The following is an 18,189-nucleotide window of genomic DNA, read 5'->3' on the forward strand; positions in this document are numbered from 1 at the left end:
ATTTTTAAAGTAACTTGGTTTGCTTTGCTTTACATATTGTTTCTCCACGGTCTGTTTCCACCGCTGATAAAGACACTATAGGGACTCTGAAGTGCAGAGTGTCTCATCCACATCGATCCCAATTGACAGCAGACAATCTGCAGCTGACTAAAGCCTGAAGCAGCCATGCAGTCAAGTGTGCATCGTCAATGCTGCTGCTATATCCTGTCAGTGTTTGCTGTCAATTAAACCTGAACACTGTGCAGTGATCTCCTATTTTAACCCTGCGCATCATGAACTCTGTGTGGTTTAGAAAGACAAACAGCAACGTTAGGACTGTGAGAAACATCCGGTCTGATTTTTGTATTTCTTTTGAAAACTATCAAACAAAAATACAGCGATCCAACTTCTCTCACAGCGCAGGTGTGTTTAGTCTGTAAAAGTATCTAAAGCCAGCAAGAGTTTTTTTACTGGTTTTAAGCCTCCTCTATTTAGTTTTGGTTCCGTTTGAACTAGGAGGTTCCCACTTAGCGTAAGTGAGATTGTATTCATCGTGCTGTTTTCTGAGTTTTCCAAACTTGGGACAAAGCGCATGGACACAAAGCATAGTTGTGCCCCTTTGATCATATTCTAAATGGTAATGTAACCAAATTGTTCAACTTTAACAGCTGGTTTCACAGCTCCCAATTACCTATAATCCTGGACTGCCTCACCTAAAATAACATTGAATAGTCAAAAATTATTGCTAATCGGGGTAGTGTGAAACCAGCTGAAGATGTCCTAGTTTTTAAATCAATTTATACAGGACCCCAAATCTTTATAAAAGTATAAGAGGTCTGCTATATAAAAAATCCTGAACTTTGAAATGCAAGGACTCTCAGTAGTGCTTTACTGCAAGGCAGTTCTACTCAGGCAGTTCATATTGTCCATCTCACTGCAACTTGACATGTGAAGAAAGGGCAACAGTCTCGTTCCACACCGGGTAGAGCTGTCACAACCTCTTCCACTCTGCAGCAGAAAATACAGATATTTATGCCATGTGTGTGTGTGTTCATTTATTTATTTATTTATTTATTTAATGTTGTCCTCTTTTTATTTTCTTCATACCAGATGTGAAGAGCATTGTTTAAATTGCGAAGGCCCTGGAAGATACTGTTTGAAATGCAGAGATGGTTACAATTTAGTGGGAGGCACATGTGTAACAAATGTCACATGTAATAATGGTAAGTTCAATTAAAGGGACACAATGCAGAACAGAACCCGTGGAATTGGTGGGGGTGGGGGGTGGGGGGTGGGGGGGGGGAACGCCACTGCGGTGATTCGAAAGGATTTTGGTAATTTTTAGTATCTTTGTTATACCAATGAGTGTCTCCTATAGGATGTGCAGTGGATATTTTAAATCAAAGGGTCTCAATTCATTAAAGGAAGAAGGAATAACCCCACAGCACAACAAGCAGAGAGCTATAATCTAGTGTTCATTTGAGCCTGTAGAGCACCCTCTAGTGTTGATTTTTTTAAACTCCTCTTCATACCCTCCTCAATACACTGCAGTTTAAGAAGCTGAAGTGGGTAAGGGTTAAATGTGTTCTAAAACTCTACAGCGTGCACTGCATGCACTTCTCAAAGGGTAGCGGTTCTCAAAGCTGAACAAGAAGGCTGACTGCATTTCACTTTGAAACCTTGTATTGTAAAGCTCAGGAGGTTTGGGCTTTATAATAAATGCCAAGCACTTTGTTTTGAAAGAGAGACCTAGACACAGTGTTGAGTTTCTGCTGGCCTGTGTGTGCCCAACACTTTGAAAACCAAGTCTACACTCCTCTTGTACATGCATAGTTGCTGACAAGACCTCAAACCATAGTTTATATATATATATATATATATATATATATATATATATATATATATATATATATATATATATATATATAATATAAATCTCTGTCTATCTAAAATATAAAGATTGCTATTTAAGTCTTTATTTGAGGTATTTAATTATTTAAATGCACCAGTCTTTGATATCTTGTGGGTTTAACATGAAAGATGAAATTGATATAGTTTGTATTTTTTTGTATTTTTGGGTCTGTGGTTGTCAGCAGCACCATTGTGATTTAGGGTTCAGTCCGGTACTCTTTAGAATCTGTCCTGCGAGATGGTGTTTGATGAACCGCACTAGAACCTTCAACACATTTGTAATTGAATAAGATGTGTATTTTTGTAATTTCAAACTAATACAAGTTTATACGAACTAATACAGTAATACGAGTTTATCCTGTAAATGTGTATGGTGTAACATCTTAATGTTAAGCAAATGCTCCCATCATCCTCGGTGTGTGTTTTTTTTGTTTTTTTAACCCAGATTAATGATTGCATGTTCTTGTGACTTGGCTTCACAACACTGTAGTATCTTCAGCCACAAATAAATAAAACAGTTGCTAAGAGCAAACGGTACACTGCATGCCTTTACCATGAAATCATTCAGTTACATAATCACAGGCACAGCTCCCACTCTCTGAACCCCAGATTGACATAGATAAACATGTACTGTGTGTTTGTCCTTGTATTGATTATACACTGTGTTCTGCTAATTACACTGATAAAAAGCAAGTTTTGCACTTCCAAATCCAGGTCTGATTACAGCATATATAAGTCCCAGAACTTTTGTAATGCTGCTGTATAGCTGAGATATATAAGTTTTATAAATGTTATGATTCCAAGTAGATATTAGACTAGGGATCCATTGTGCAGATTTAAAATGGGCTAAAGCAGTCCCTAACGTTCACCCCAATCCATGTGGTCTCATTTCGGTTTGGCATCCTAATGCAGATCACCAGTACAGTTTAATAACTGCACTGATGAATGCATTAGAAAACGTCTGTCTACTTGACCGCATCGGGTGTGATCATAGCAGACTGACCAGGATGTAGTAAATTACTTAAAAGGTAAAGGACAAACATTTCAAAGATGTGAAATGCACAACAAACAAAACGAGTTACCTGATTTTTAAAAAGGTATTATGTCGTGTTCCGGATGTGTTTTAAGCCTTCAAACGTCTTCCCACGCGGTCTCCGCTGATGTAACCTGACTGAGCATGTATTGAATGACTCTCCAAGCCACTGTTTCCGATGATCTGATCTTTATTTTCTCTTTCCCTGACGCTGGCCCTGTAGCTGACGAGGTGTTCTGCGAGATGGTGAAATCACACCGCTTGTGTGAGCGGAAACTCTTCCGCCAGTTCTGCTGCCGGACGTGTCTCATGACTGGGTGAAGATGCAACCCCCCCCATAAATGAAGGACTTTTCAGACCGCATTAAAGCAACAATCTGTTGTAGACATAAATTGAGCTTCTCTATTAACGCTCTATCTCTGCAACAGACCGACAACTCCTTGATAAAGTGCATGTTTAAATATATAAAAAAAAATGATATTTTTGTTAAGGTTGTCCCATTTTTCATATACAGTGTATATATAATGAAATCTCAGTATGGGTTATGTTTGAAAAAAAGATGATCGCGGGAAAATAGTTTCATAGCAGGTATTGCTGAGGCTGAATGTGGTATGTTGAAGTTTAACACCGCACAGCGTACAACTACTGTGTCAGAACGATCCCATTTCAGAATTGAATCAAGAGCTATGTCTTAAATATGGGTTTCAGATTGGAGTAAAAACACACACAATTATGTTTAATTGCTGGATTTTGTCACATTTGTAAAAATGTTAAATATATGTGTTGACCATGATGGGATGGCTTTTGTAAATCTCAGTGCTTCTGAAAACAGACAGGTTGCTATGTTCCAGCCTTACAGATCTACAGATGTACCCCCCCCCCCCCCTCCCCCAATTCAGTTTTACCCTCCAGCATCATATGTTATCCCACGATATATGCTTTTCCCCCAGCTGTGATGTGACATTTACACGTGTAACAAACCCTAAATCAGTGCAGATCATATTGAAACCGCAACAAAAATGCAAATGACTTTTAAAAGAAAAAAAATGTTTTGCTAGGTAGTATTTTTTAAAAGTGATATTGTTGTGGTGTGCTCTCTTTGAAAATATGTGTATTAAATAGTTGATTTCCTGTGTTTGATTTGTGTTCACATGCCCAGTGCATTGTTTTCATGTCTAAAGTTTCCCTCTGACATTTGTACGTGGAGCGTAGCTGTTTTGTGATGTATTCTGATTTGTACTTGGTGGCTCTTTAGCTTTCACTGCCAAATGATGGGAATATTAACTTAACTTATAGCATATTAGTTCATTAGCATAGTATACAAATGCTTCAAGAATCTTTTTCTGGAACATCCACTAGAAGTTTATTCTGATTTTTATCATTGAAAGCTATGGATGAAATAACCTTTTTATAACCCTTTTAAAAAAAAAAAAAAAAAAAAAAAAAAAAAAGTTTTTCTATGAATCCACTTTTAAGGTTGCTATTTCACCTACATAATGATCTAAGGGGTTAGCTGGCTGGTGAAAATAACATTTTCAAAAATGATGATGGGTGGAGGGGAGGATAAAGACCTGTCTGAGAATTAATAATGATAATTAATAATGAAAAAGTGTTATTATAATTATTAAGCAGATGCCTTTATCCAAGGCAACTTACAGAGACTAGGGTGCGTGAACTATGCATCAGCTGCAGAGTCACTTACAATTACATCTCACCTGAAAGACGGAGCACAAGGAGCTTAAGTGACTTGCTCAGGGTCATACAATGAGTCAGTGGCTGAGGTGGGATTTGAACCGGGGACCTCCTAGTTACAAGCCCTTTTCTTTAACCACTGAACCACACAGCCTCCTATAGATGTATTATTAAAAGGAACTCAAATGCCCTGCAGAACTGTGACAGTATCCTTTTTGGGGCCTTGATAAAGTTCTTGTTTGCCCGATTATAGCGCTCTCAGCCAGACCACTGTATGTTAAAATGTAAATGTATCTGTCAATAGCAGATCCAATTATCACGTTTCTACTCCCTGAGAAGCAGCACAGTGAGGTGTAGAGGCAGCACTGCTGCAGGGTGCTAAACTCGTTTATTACACTATGTAACACAATTTTTGTTCCTGGGTAGTAAGTGTTATTTCCTAATTGCTTATGCCTCAAAAGTATAGAAAATGGCTATTATTCCCCACAAACTTTGCTTTTGTGACCAGGACAGTGATATTTTGAAATTTATCTATTTCCAATGAGAAAACGGGCGAATTTGTGTCTTTTCGTTCACATAAAGTCAGAAAAAAACAACATATGAATCCAAATTAACATGTATTTATACTAAAGTAATACAAAAATGACTACAAAAGATTTAGAAGTGAGTAGTCTTTTTGGTTGGGGTAGTATGGGTTTCTCTCCTCAGCTCCACAGGCATGCCGAAATATGCGTTGTAGGCCTCACACATCTTAGCAGATGCTTCCACTGAGTACTTTTTCGCTCTTGTTTTGATAAATTGGCCGCAGACATAGCAAAATGCGTCTGCCGGATGCTTGCAGCCTCTTGATGCCATCTCTGCAGATATGTATCCACTTAGGCAGCTGGAACTAAACTGAACTGGTGGGCTTAAGACCCCTGTATTTATACTACTATTTATATTACTGGAAAGTTCTAGAAGTTACTCCAAGTTTACTCAGCACTGAATCTATCTGGAATGTTCTGGAAAATAGGTAAATTTCAAAATATCACTGTCCTGGTCACAAAAGCAAAGTTTGTGGGGAATAATAGCCATTTTCTATACTTTTGAGGCATAAGCAATTAGGAAATAACACTTACTACCCAGGAACAAAAAAAAAAAGAATTTGTTACACAGTGTTATTACATTAAGAACATTAATATCCTCTTTTGTAAATTAATTCTGTGCACTTCATTATGTTGTGATGTGGTGTACAGGTAGCTCCATTTAATGCTGTCTCTTCTTTGGTAGACTGCACATATGGATTAAGGTTAAAAATACATTATCCTGAGGTTGCAAGGCTATTATTTTGATTATCAGTATTAAATATGAACACTTTTTTTCTGAAAATATGCTACCATCTGGTGAAAAGTGTAAAACCGAATTCTAAATTCAACATGCACTTCAAGTGTATCTATTACAGAAATTGATCCTCCTAGTAAAGTCACACGCGTCCAGATCTTGACACCATGAGTCCATGTTGTGTTCAGATCCCCACACAGTGTTGTTGGCTCCCATTGATTGGTGTTTTAAGCCAGCTTGATGAATGCCTTGCAGTGTGCGCTCGTCTGGAAGCCTGGCTGCTGGACTCCTCTCAGCTGTTCTTCTAGTGTATCAGGTTGAGAGCCATTCTGAATGTCAGTCTGGATCACTTCCTTGTTCACAACTAGCTTACCTGTATGGTAGTTTCCCGCTCATCCCTCCAGTGAATCACATCGGTGTAATGGGTTTAGTACTTGTTAATAGTATATAAATAAGTTAACATATTCATTATTAACCATCCATTAACATTTGTAAACATGTTAGTAGGCAAGTTATTCACAGTTAATAAACAGAAACAGTGCCTTAAAATAAAGGGTGACCTGGATTTTCTGTGTATTTTGAAGATCAATAAGCGTGTACTGTGTCAGTATCTTTTTAAATCCAGTCTAACTGGGTGATTTTCGGATGGGTTTAGGAAGTGTATGATCCCTGCTAAATGTGATGCTGTATCTTTAAGACCAATGCCAGCTGTAACAGCCGCCCTGCACACAAACATCAGAGTGAAAGTAAAAGCGAGGCTGCTTGTAAGAAGAAGGTAAGATCACAAATCTGTATATTATTACACCACTGAATTTGCATTGCCTTCATTAGAGAGTCCGTTTCAGGGATATACTTTAGTGGGAACGTCTGGGGGTAAAAATGGTTGGCTAATCGACAAGTACATAGCAATGAAAACACAGTAAGGAAGTGACAAGGCAGGGTTAGTCCTGCTGAACAATTCCATTTCAACAGAGCAGAATCTCATGCAGAAGTGTAAGCAAATCTGATGCATGCGGTTAGCATAGACTTCATTAAATCACTTGATTGATGCAGCCTTCAAATGATGGTTAAGAAGCAGTAACTAGGGGTAGAAACTGGAAGATCAAAGCATAGCCATGAGGCCCCTACTGAGATTTTTTAGACAGCGAATTCAAAACCTGTAAATCTGGCAGGCATTATTATTAATGTTTGGTTTGTAAGCATATTCCCCTTTTTTTAACTAAAATATAGTTTTTCATTTAGTTTAAGTCATTTACTGGTACACTGATGTAAATAAAACCATATGAGGAACCAAACACACCCAGATCTGGGACTTGGTACCATCAACCTCTCTGACTGGTTATTGTGGATGATGATGCCCAAGAGGGTCAGCTGATCACACAACAGTGAGTCAGAGCTGGAAATGAAACCCAGACTGACAGGATCCAGTTCTTGCCATATGCCCACACTCTGCACATCAAGTTGATTTAAGTGTGGATTTTAGTCTGTTGTTCACTGCCTTTCTGTCTCTGAGCTGTGCTGATAAAGCGTGGCTGACTGCTCATGTCACTCCTTCAGATATGCTGGTGTTCTAGGGTTGCCATATGACTCTGTGTCCACTAGGACAGTTTGGGGCAGTGCAGGCTTTTCAACTCACATCGCAACGGTACGGTTTACCTGTCTCACGTATCTTTCACAGAGAGACTACACTTACCGGAATGCCTATTATCAGCTGCCTTCATTGTATTCCAGGAGGTGTAACAGTGTCTTTGACAGACTGCACTGTGAAGTAGCCAGAATCTGTTTACTGAAGTGTGAAGAATGCTGCAGTAGGCTGTAGAATGAATTACATTGGGGTTTCTTTTATTATTTTCTTTTAAGGACACATTTTGCCCTGAATCAACAGGAAACCACAGAGACCCCCCTGCTAGCAAACTGCAGAAATGAGTTCCACAGAAGAAAAACAAGTAAGGTGTACCTGTTGTTTTTCGTTTCATTAGTGAATGCAAGAAATACCATTTCTTGTTCTAAATTAACAATTAAATCTCTTCAGCCTAGAAAAAAGAAGGGGAAAGAGGGGACCTGATTGAAATCTATACAGTCATAAATGCTTTGGATAAAGTTAACTCGACACTACCTCAAATTTAGCACAGAGAAGAACAAGAGGGTATAAATGGAAGCTGAGTAAAAGCAAGTTTAGAACAGAAGGTAGGAAGCACTTTTTTGCACAGTTATAAATGCATGGAATAGCCTACCAGGTGACGTAGTGGGATCTAAAACACTGGGAACATTAAAAAAGACCAGATTCTGTGCTTTTAAATGAGATTCCCCCAGTAGGGGAGAATGGTGAGGTAATGAGAGATGGACCTTGATGGGACAAATGACCTTTTCTCATTCCCAAATTTATGTTGTTCTGGTATATTGATATCTCTGTTACATCCATGAGAGGCAGTGTTGCAGGGGGACAGGTTAACGGACACACTCGAGTGTACCAGATGTTTTTGGAGGTTAGTCATGAGCCTGAGTGCTCTATTCAGGCCACAGTAGTGCTTATTGTGGTGTGATGACTGAAACAGAAAGTGATACAAAGTCACTCTAAAGAATCTGAATAATGCATTAGTTAACACCCATACCAGGTTGCTCTATCAATGTGCCTATGTCTGTTTGAACAGTTTGCAGTTTGCACATTGTATCTCAATTATTATTATTATTATTATTATTATTATTATTATTATTATTATTATTATTATTTTGTCCATAACAGCTGGAGTCCAGTTCAACTTTTGAAGATCCTGGTAAGTAGCTGTCATTACTTCAGTGTTATCAAAGCTTTCCTTTTGGATGAAATACCCCGCTCCACAGCGTCTGGTAAACAGATAGCACATGGTTTTTGTGCATGACTGACTGGAGTGGGAAGTGAAAGCCAGTCCGAAGTGCGATGACAACATATACAACAGCAGTAGCAGCAGCAAACCCTAGGGACAAGTTGCACTGAGGCTTAGAAGTAAACTGTCAGCTTTATTCAAATTGCACCCATGTCATGTTCCTGCAACAGGGAACCTGATAGCTCCTTGCAGAGAAGTCACCAGGTACAGTACAGATGGGTTTATAATAAGAATATGATATAATGATTTCTTTTTTCCTTGCCTTGCTTGCGAAACACAGCAGAATGCGTTTAACACGAAGAACACGTCTGGTCTTTATCCAGACCAGATTTCTGTATCCGTCTCTCATACTGTCTACAACTCATGTGTTTGTTCTACAGTGCTTGGGACTCAAGAATGATACTAAAAAATACATTTCCAACTTCAGCTTCCTTTTGTTTATTGTAATGACACACAGACAGTAAAGCATTCTGAAAAGATGGAGAAAGACACTTTGTGGAAATACTTGTAGAAATTAGATAAATGCATTACCTATGATACGTGTTACTAGCAGTTCAGCATACAAATAACATGCGAGTTTGTATAATGATAATGAAATATTTGAGTGGTGTTCCGGTACTTTCAGATTTAGCACTGCACCACTGATCACATAGTCACATAGTGAAATCCCCTGTTCCCTTTAAGCACTTTTGAACCAGAGTCATGCTGAACGGATGAGGGCAGCTCGACTGAGGATGCAAGAACAGCACAACGCTCTGGCCAGACAACACACAGTAGAACAAGTAAGCAAACTGCAGGCCATTAACCATCACATATGCGCTCCTGTTTTTTCTTACTTTCTGAGACCATTGATGTATCATTTATTTTACCAGCTGATCACACCAATTATTTCCTGTTACTGCTTGCTAATTAGTGGGAGCTGAGATAATGAGAAAAAAGAAAATCGGTTTGACACTTTTCTCTTGGGCTTTGTTTTCCTTGCCAGATGACAGACGAGTGTGATTTGTTAATCAACAGTGTGCGTGTGTCCCATAAATCAGACATTAAACAGGTGGAATTGATAACATTGGTTGTGTCTCTATTTCTTTATGGTGTGAAATGTCTTTAAGAAAAGAGGATGTGTAGTTCAGATAGTCCACAGGATGTGGGTGCCTGATTTAACATCCTAATCAACATAATATATGATATTATGGGACACCTTGTCTTTGTTAGAACCTTAATCTGTTAATACACAATCTGCTCAAACTGTAATGGGTAGAGTCTAGCTAATTATTGGAGGCTTGCTGTAATTCTAGGTGAGACTCAGCTCGCTATGCTAAACCAATTGGATATTCAATATTATCTAGACCAAACCCACCTTACACTAAATGTTGTGCAAGTCTTTTTCTCCTGCCTCCTCACTGCCTCCTTTGCAACTGTATCTCCCTTCCTGTTCTCCATCACCCAGCCTTGGTTCACCTCAATTGAAGTCGGCTCCTGCTGGAGCAGAAGGAGAGATCCTGGGTTAAAGAGGTTAATCATCCCACACTACATTTCATACTACATCTAGGAACGCTGTGCCTCCATCTTAGAACGATCATTAAAATAATACAAGCATAATAATAATAAGGTATTGTTAAACTTGGTTTTATAATGATGAAGGTGTCTTTAGTCTTTTTTTTCTGTTCTTCAGCCCAGGACAGGTGCAGTCAACCCTTCCAGCCCTTCAGTAGATCCTCATGTCAAACACAATATACCACCTAAAAGAGAGAGTGGTAAGCAACACACTGAAATGAATTGAAAGCCCCTGCAAAGGGGGAGAAAAAAAAATCATGCATGTCTGTTTCCTTCTTTCTTTCTGGGGGTGAGCGAGGAAACAAAGGGTTTTCATTGAATTAAGATTTCAATAAAATAAAATTAAAAATGGATTGAATTTGCAGAGGGAGGTACTGAAAGGATTGTGTATTGTCTGAAGCTGTACGACAATTGGAAAACCAGCTGGTCATTTTTTTTTTTTTGGTATCATATTAAGTTTTGTAAAGATAAAGGAGATGCAGATTCCAAGAAGCAGAGTGCTTTAAAAAGAAATGGAATTATATTAAGATTCCGGAGACAAAGAGGAGGCTCCTTAAAATAACATCAAAGGAAATTGATTTCCAAATGGAAATCTTATCAAGTCAACCCTGTAGAAACAGATTGTCTATGAAAAGCTTGAATGGGCCGACACGGGTTCCAATCCTGCAAAAGATTTGATACAACCCCACGGGAATTTCAGAATGTTTTTCATTTTGGAGAAAGCAACTCAAATCCTGCTTGCAAGTCGCACACATTCAGAGCAACAAGAGGTTATCTGACATTTCTGCAACAATCCTGCACAGCACGTGAATACTAATCAGGGCTTTTTAATTCTCTTACCTTATCAGTGAACGAGCAGTCGGATGACTTATTTTAAAGCACGCTACACAGCACAGGGCCTGTCTGTAAAGCAAAATAACATCTACTTGCACTTGTGAAGAATAACATTGACCAGCGCTTGTGTACATGTGGGCGGCCCCATTAGGGTGGTTTAAACACAACCTTTTCTTAATTACCATGACAACAGTATCATGTACATGGCATTGCTTGGCTTGATACTGCTTTTGACTCAAGGGATTTTTTTTTTAAATTCCAAACTCTTCCAAAAAGTAGAAGCTTATTATAAAGTAGACATTTTAAGAAACTACGTCAAGTAGACAAACATTTCAACTAGTGCCTTCATCAGTTCCTGTGTTACAGTATCCCTTGTTAGGTGCTGTACATAGCTAAAAAATACTGTATGCAGAGTCAATTATAACACAGAAAAATGAATAGGGAAAGGAATGTGTGCTACTGTCTCCTTGTGGCAGGATAAACTGGCTTCAGCTGCGTGACTGATGCCTATCCACCCATGAGAGAGTCCCTAATATCCCTAATAGAGCATGAGTGCTTTCCATCCTAGATATCTGTTTTATCTTAAAAGGGTATGTTCTTTTGTCATGTTTTAGATCCCGGTTTGAATAGAGATCAGAATGATGCCAGAAGAGCAGCTTGGCTGAGGATGCAAGACCAAATGAATACAGATGCAGAACAATACAAAGCCAAACTGGTGAGTTTGTGTGTTTTTCATTTCATGACTTGAGTTTGTTAAAAACAATAAGGGTTTGTAAGGAAGAACCATTTCTAACGTCAGTGTTTTGTATGTCAATGTGAATACGTTCCGTTTCTCTGTAAGACAAAACTCCATTCCCCTTGTCTTCCTGTTGCAATATCTGTTTCAGTTTTTAAAAAAATGCAAACGGTTAAAATGTGAACTTTGTTTTCATGCTCTAATTCCACATTACACATGGGTGCCTGTTGGCAAGAGCCAAGATTGTTTCCAGGCTGTTTTGTTTCCATATATTTTTTCATATTAAATTGCTGTGACAGAACTCATTAATGTGTGAACCTTAATGTTCTTAATACATGTTTACTTCATATTCATAAAAAAAAAGATTGGCAGGAAACTAAAAGAAAAAAAAATATTAACCACTGTTCTCTAAAATTGACTGGTGAAATGTGCTTTGTTAGCTGGAGGAAGAGAGGGAGAAGCAGGAGAAGGAAAAGCTGATTGAAGAGGAAAAGAGAAAGCAGAAAATCAAAAAGTGGGAATCGATGCAAGAAGGAACGAGCTATCAGGGTCACACAAAAGTAACCCAGGTAGGTTTTAATCCACACTAAACACGAGAAAACTACACGATTGATATCGGACCAGGGTCTTGGTCAGTACTGTTTGAATAGAGAGAGGAAAGTGTGCTACCGTCTCATTGAGGCAGGATAAAGGGCTTCAGCTGAAACCCTTTACACCCATGAGTGATTGAGTATTATCCCTAATATCCATTATACAGCAGGATTGATGAGCCTTAGCATCCCAGATATCTTGCTCTGTTTTATTGTGGTCAGTACTATTATATCTACGTCTTTATATTGCTATAAATATGGACAATCATGTTTCCTTGCTGGATTGAGAGGGTTCCACATGACGATGCTTGACTGAACTGAGGGACAGGTGCATGAGTTTCCTCTGAACGCTAAACTGTCCAGTAAAGAGGACACTGGGAGCCCAGCATGAACAGCAGGCTTCTCTATAGAGTTGTACCTTCAGGGATATTTTGAGAAATATGGTGAAGCTAATCAAAGCTAGTAAAATACATGTTAAACTTTAGTACAGTACAATGCAATGCAATTCACATTTGTACAGAGCCTTTATCATAAAGATCTCAAAGCTCTTCTCACACATACATGCACAAAATTAACAATTAACCATTACATTAAAAACAATCTAATGCCAAGTGTAATTAAACAGAAATTTTAAAAGAGATTTGGTTTTAATTGTACAAGAACTAAGATAAAAAAAAGCTAGTTTGTAAAAATAGAACAATTAAAAGAGTGTAAAATAATAAATACATATAATTGGAATTAAAAAAGACAAAAAAATACAGTTTAATTATGAAGTTGGAAAAACTAAGATAAAAAGAACAAAATAGAAATAGAACAATTTCAAATAGTCTAATTAAAAAACATTAAAAACTGAAATTAAAAAAGACAAAAAGAAAATGCTGTTTTTATAGTAAAATTGGAAAACTAAGATAAAAAAAGCTATTTGTTAAATAAACGTTTTCAACTACACCTTTACATATATTCAATTGCAAACTGGGGTATGTTGAAGAATGTTAATTATCTATCCTAAAGACCTTTTGAATCCACAATTAAGGGAAATAGGTCATGCTTACCATTCAATCAGCTGTATAGAAATGTCTTTCCTGTGTCAATAGCCAGAAACAAGGGAGCCCACCACAGCTGTGAAGCGCAGGCGAGACAAGAAGCCACTGCGGCAGAATGGTAAGGGCTTTTAATGATCAAACACACTGCAGCACATAATTGGTGGGACACACAGTGCATTATACATGGCAAGTATTCTCTTTGAAACAATAAGGGTATCTTAAGTCTGGTATTCTGTGGGCCAGTTTCATAAAACTTAAAAGGGTTTAGTATGTTCTAATAGTGGCAGCCAAGCTTAATGTCTTTTTTTTTTACTGAACAAAACTTCTTATTGAATACAGTTCAGTATCCTCGAACTGATGAACTAATAAGGATTTTATTGGTGCAATAATTTACCCATTAAGTGCCATTGTCCTCATTTGAGGACAGGCTACTTTGTAATTTTTGGAGCGTTTTTAACTGGCACCTACCTGGTATTTAAACGTTCTCTTCAACTCTATTGTTAGAACTTACTCTAATTTTGTTAACTGTAATAGTTCAGTCTAGATGTAACGTATCAGATTACATAAACACACCTTGTGTTTGATTTTTTTCAAAGAAAAATGTATTTGGTCCTCAATGGATACAGGTCATTGTTTACCCTCACAACGGCACAATAATGCAGCTTCTACCACTGTGGGGCACAACTACCATCATACTAGATGTTTTAAAAGTGTAGCACACTATTAACATTGGCATGTGTGGAGCTGATCTTCTTCAGTATTTAATTTGAAAGCAGATGTAATAATTGAATCCAGTGTGATTTTCATGAAACACATGGAAGTGATTTTATTGGAAGTAGGTATGCATTGTCCTAACCACCATTGTTTTAAAGTGCCAACAGCTGTGTGTTAATGTTGAATTTGAAACATAGCAGACTTCAAAGTGTGTAACATGTGCTAGTTTCATTAACCCCTTAAGTTCCTAATTAGTTTTTCTTTGAATAAATCAGAACACAAGCTGTATTTATGTCATCTGACACACTGTAATTCAATATGCTACCATTCTAAAAGTTTTCAATGTTTTAAAGTGTAAAATGACAGGCATGTTTATCCCCAGCTTCCTATTTTGAGGACAGTCATATTAGCCTGTAATCAGACCAGCTCATCATATACAAAAATGACTTTTATCATCACTTTGGGTAGGGAAACACCAAGAAACTTATCATTTTTATCATACTACAAAACACTGAAGTTGCCTGTCATCAAATGGGGATCATAATAATTAACAGCTAATACTGATTAAGTCAAATAACCCCTCACATACCTATAATGACTTCAGGTTTCCTCTTTAACAACTCTATTTTTTATTAACTTTAAAACTAACCACTCAGAATGTGTTCTCTTCCGCCACCTCGAAAGAGGGCAGAACGGTCATCAATGATCAGGAACAGCTACAGTAAAGCAGCATTCAAGACCCGCTTCGCGCTCAGAAGAGAACACTGTGACTCCTCAACATGGTTAACGAGACCAGACACTTTAGAAACGCATTTCACTAGTAACAAACTATAGAAATGATCCCTGAAAGTATAGTCTTAAAAAACAAACGGGTAAAGCAACTTCCCTACTCCCGGCATGTATCACTCTAGTGACGGTGTGTAATTAACGCCACTTGTTTATAGTAATGTTAAATAATTGCCTATGCGTTTCAAACACAAAATACACACAATTAAATAACTACTCAATAAAAGAATAATGCAAAAAACGAAACAAAAAAAATAAGTTAAATAATACCCAGTGTGCATCTCTATTTGAATAATTTAAATTAACAACCAATCACCTATCTAGCTAGCCGGGGGAGGTTTCAGTCCCCGCCCACCTGCATAGTATTGAGGAGGAGGAAGACGCTGGTGATTTCAAGGGTTTTACTAAAAATGTGTTTCTTAACCCATAAAGTGCCATTGTCCTAATCTGAGGACAGGCTACTTTGTCATTTGGCGCATTTTTAACTGGTATATCCCTGTTATTTTAATGTTCTCTTCAACTATACTGCTATGATAACTCACTGTCATTTTGCTAAGTGTAAATGTAACTCTTAATTCTGCTTCAGATGCTTTTATGATGCCTCACTGTACAATATGAAACTGACGCCTAAAAGTGATACATTTCTTGGAGTTTTCCTCCCCACAGTGATGATAATAAAGCTCCATGTTCTATGTGTTGAGCTTCATAGCCGGTGTGAAATTTCACTGCTCTGATTCCGGGCACGTTTAACTTGACTGTCCTCAAAACAGTTTGTAGCCAAAACGAAGGATTTACATTTGTGTTTTGTAAAGAAATATTGATTTAGAATGTATCACGTTTAACAGCTTGTGTTCTGCTTTTTTCAAAGAAAACTGTATGTGGTACTCAGTGGGTAAGGGCGCGTTTGACACAAAGACCAAAGTTGCCGTAACTGTGTGTGATTTTCACAGACTACAACCCCCTGACTGGAGAAGGTGGAAGTAACTACTCGTACAGATCGACACGCAGCAACCCGTCCAGAGGGGGGTGAGGTTAAGAGTCCTGTCAGCGTGGATTAATGAAGGCATCGTCTCATATCTTTAAGCTTATCAAACTTTGAATTATGTATGACAGCTATAACAGATATACTCAAGAAGGGACAACCAGCGGAGTTAAGAAGGAGAGAGCCCACCCCTCCAAATCAGCGTGCTTCACAACGAATGAGAAACTAACATGTTGAGGTTCTAAAGATTTTCTTTATGTGAAGAATTGTGTGGTGCCCCCTAGTGTTTACATTTTCACTTCTGTTTTGTGATCTGTGTTTATAATGCTTGCTCATAGGGGGAGAGGTGCAGTGCACTGTAGATTCATTTAGATTCCCCCAAACAAGTTTATGAAAGGGCTTTGAAAAGGGAAATTGAGGGATCCGCTACAATATTTAATGTTTCACACAATGCCAAAGCAACACTTTATGCTATGTTAAGTTTAGTAAGCTAAATGAATACAGTACTGATTTCAACATGCAGAAGACAGTAATACACACGCCCTCAAAGTGCGTCCCCATTGAGCGGGAGCATTGCAATGGAGCTGCATTTTCATTCCATGCCATTTTGATAGAATGTATTACATGGTTACAGCCCGGAAGCTTTCATTTGTGTAACCATTGGAAAAGAAAACGCTTTGAGCCTGAAGAGTTCATGACGTTTCAATGTAACAGTGGAAGAATGCTCAGCTTTGCTCAACAGACTCGTTTGGTTGTAGGGCAGAGCGTGCTTTATAAACACACAGACAGATGTGCAGTATGGAGGTTGAGTATCTTTATAAACACACAGACAGATGTGCAGTATGGAGGTTGAGTATCTTTATAAACACACAGACAGATGTGCAGTATGGAGGTTGAGTATCTTTATAAACACACAGACAGATGTGCAGTATGGAGGTTGAGTATCTTTATAAACACACAGACAGATGTGCAGTATGGAGGTTGAGTATCTTTATAAACACACAGACAGATGTGCAGTATGGAGGTTGAGTATCTTTATAAACACACAGACAGATGTGCAGTATGGAGGTTGAGTATCTTTATAAACACACAGACAGATGTGCAGTATGGAGGTTGAGTATCTTTATAAACACACAGACAGATGTGCAGTATGGAGGTTGAGTATCTTTATAAACACACAGACAGATGTGCAGTATGGGAGTTGCATATCTTTATAAACACACAGACAGATGTGCAGTATGGAGGTTGAGTATCTTTATAAACACACAGACAGATGTGCAGTATGGAGGTTGCGTATCTTTCAGCTGGGTGTTGAATTCACAGATTGAAAGCTTTAATGACATCATTCTTGTAAAGGGTAGCTCCCATGAGAGTGGTTGAAACTAAATGAATTAGACGGTGCCTTGTTCAGACAAACACAATATTTTATTCTTTGTATTATGTTTACTGGTTTTAAATATCAGGAATATGCCAGATTTTATATTGCAGACTATATCTATCCAAATTATGATTTGCTTATCATTCAATAAGCACAACTTCTAATAACACTTCTTTTACATAATAATCTGTAAGTTACACCTACCTAATAACTACTAAAGTACAGTAATACATAAATAGGAATCAATGTTATACATATTCATTCATTTATTGTACAAATCTATGAAGTTATATTTAACATTGTTTAAAAGAAAATAAACCACTAAAGTCTGTAGTGGGATACAATAATTAAAAAGTATGTTGCTAATTTTGTGTTACTGTATTAGGGCTGGTTAGCATATGACTCCATGTACACTGTTTCGTACAATTCAGGCGTTTCAGCTCGCATCGCAGTGCATTCTGGTACGTTTCACTTTTCTCAGGATCCTTTCACAGCAGGACTACGCTTACCAGAATGCACTGCGACGTGAGTTGAAACGCCTGAACTGTCCCGCTGTCCTAGTGTATATGGAGTCATAGGGTAGCTCTATACTTTATTGTACATGTTATTTACTGGACAATAAACTGTATGCATCTAAACCAATTGCACATTTTTTTTTATTACTAACACATTCATTACAGGCAAACCCGCTTAATAGTATCATTATATAGATAGGATTTTTTTTCATTATTACAAAATCCACCAGATGGCGTTACGCACCAAACGAAAGACTC

General features: G+C 37.9%; 2 protein-coding genes and 1 non-coding gene across 5 annotated transcripts in view; 2 read left to right on the forward strand and 1 right to left on the reverse strand.

Annotated features, from left to right (window-relative positions):
* LOC117428191 (proprotein convertase subtilisin/kexin type 6-like) overlaps positions 1 to 4,058 on the forward strand; it is a 64,416-nt gene extending 60,358 nt beyond the window's left edge. For both annotated transcript variants that reach the window (XM_058995320.1, XM_034046965.3), the window contains exons 20-21: positions 1,090 to 1,202; positions 3,147 to 4,058. In XM_058995320.1, coding sequence (XP_058851303.1) covers positions 1,090 to 1,202; positions 3,147 to 3,244 — 211 coding nt within the window. In that variant the 3' untranslated portion in view covers positions 3,245 to 4,058. The remainder of the gene's footprint in view (positions 1 to 1,089; positions 1,203 to 3,146) is intronic.
* Positions 4,059 to 6,633: 2,575 nt separating this feature from the next.
* On the forward strand, positions 6,634 to 18,145 carry LOC117429734 (selenoprotein S-like). 2 transcript variants are annotated; one of them, XM_058995326.1, is made up of 9 exons: positions 6,634 to 6,710; positions 7,796 to 7,881; positions 8,679 to 8,709; positions 9,484 to 9,581; positions 10,472 to 10,553; positions 11,802 to 11,902; positions 12,364 to 12,492; positions 13,608 to 13,674; positions 16,007 to 18,145. In XM_058995326.1, the coding sequence occupies exons 2-9, from the start codon at positions 7,858 to 7,860 to the stop codon at positions 16,084 to 16,086; spliced, it is 612 nt and encodes a 203-aa protein (XP_058851309.1). In that variant the 5' UTR covers positions 6,634 to 6,710; positions 7,796 to 7,857; the 3' UTR covers positions 16,087 to 18,145. The 2 variants fall into 2 exon arrangements, with proteins under 2 accessions (XP_058851309.1, XP_033905452.3); XM_034049561.3 differs by having other exon boundaries at positions 6,651 to 6,710; positions 7,821 to 7,881.
* LOC117428577 (small nucleolar RNA U3) lies at positions 14,918 to 15,129 on the reverse strand. The gene has a single exon (XR_004548328.3). It is a non-coding gene; the product is annotated as a small nucleolar RNA U3 (small nucleolar RNA).
* Positions 18,146 to 18,189: the final 44 nt, after the last annotated feature.

Source organism: Acipenser ruthenus, chromosome 21 (assembly GCF_902713425.1).
Source record: "Acipenser ruthenus chromosome 21, fAciRut3.2 maternal haplotype, whole genome shotgun sequence".
NCBI classification, from domain to species: Eukaryota; Metazoa; Chordata; class Actinopteri; order Acipenseriformes; family Acipenseridae; genus Acipenser; species Acipenser ruthenus.

What these genes read in the sequence shown, in the direction of transcription:
- LOC117429734 (XM_058995326.1), top strand. Translation starts at nt 7,858, where the DNA reads ATGAGTTCCACAGAAGAAAAACAA. An exon ending in ACCACCTAAAAGAGAGAGTG is followed by an intron (nt 10,554 to 11,801) that starts GTAAGCAACACA and finishes GTCATGTTTTAG; the next exon opens with ATCCCGGTTTGAATAGAGAT. An exon ending in GTCACACAAAAGTAACCCAG is followed by an intron (nt 12,493 to 13,607) that starts GTAGGTTTTAAT and finishes CTGTGTCAATAG; the next exon opens with CCAGAAACAAGGGAGCCCAC.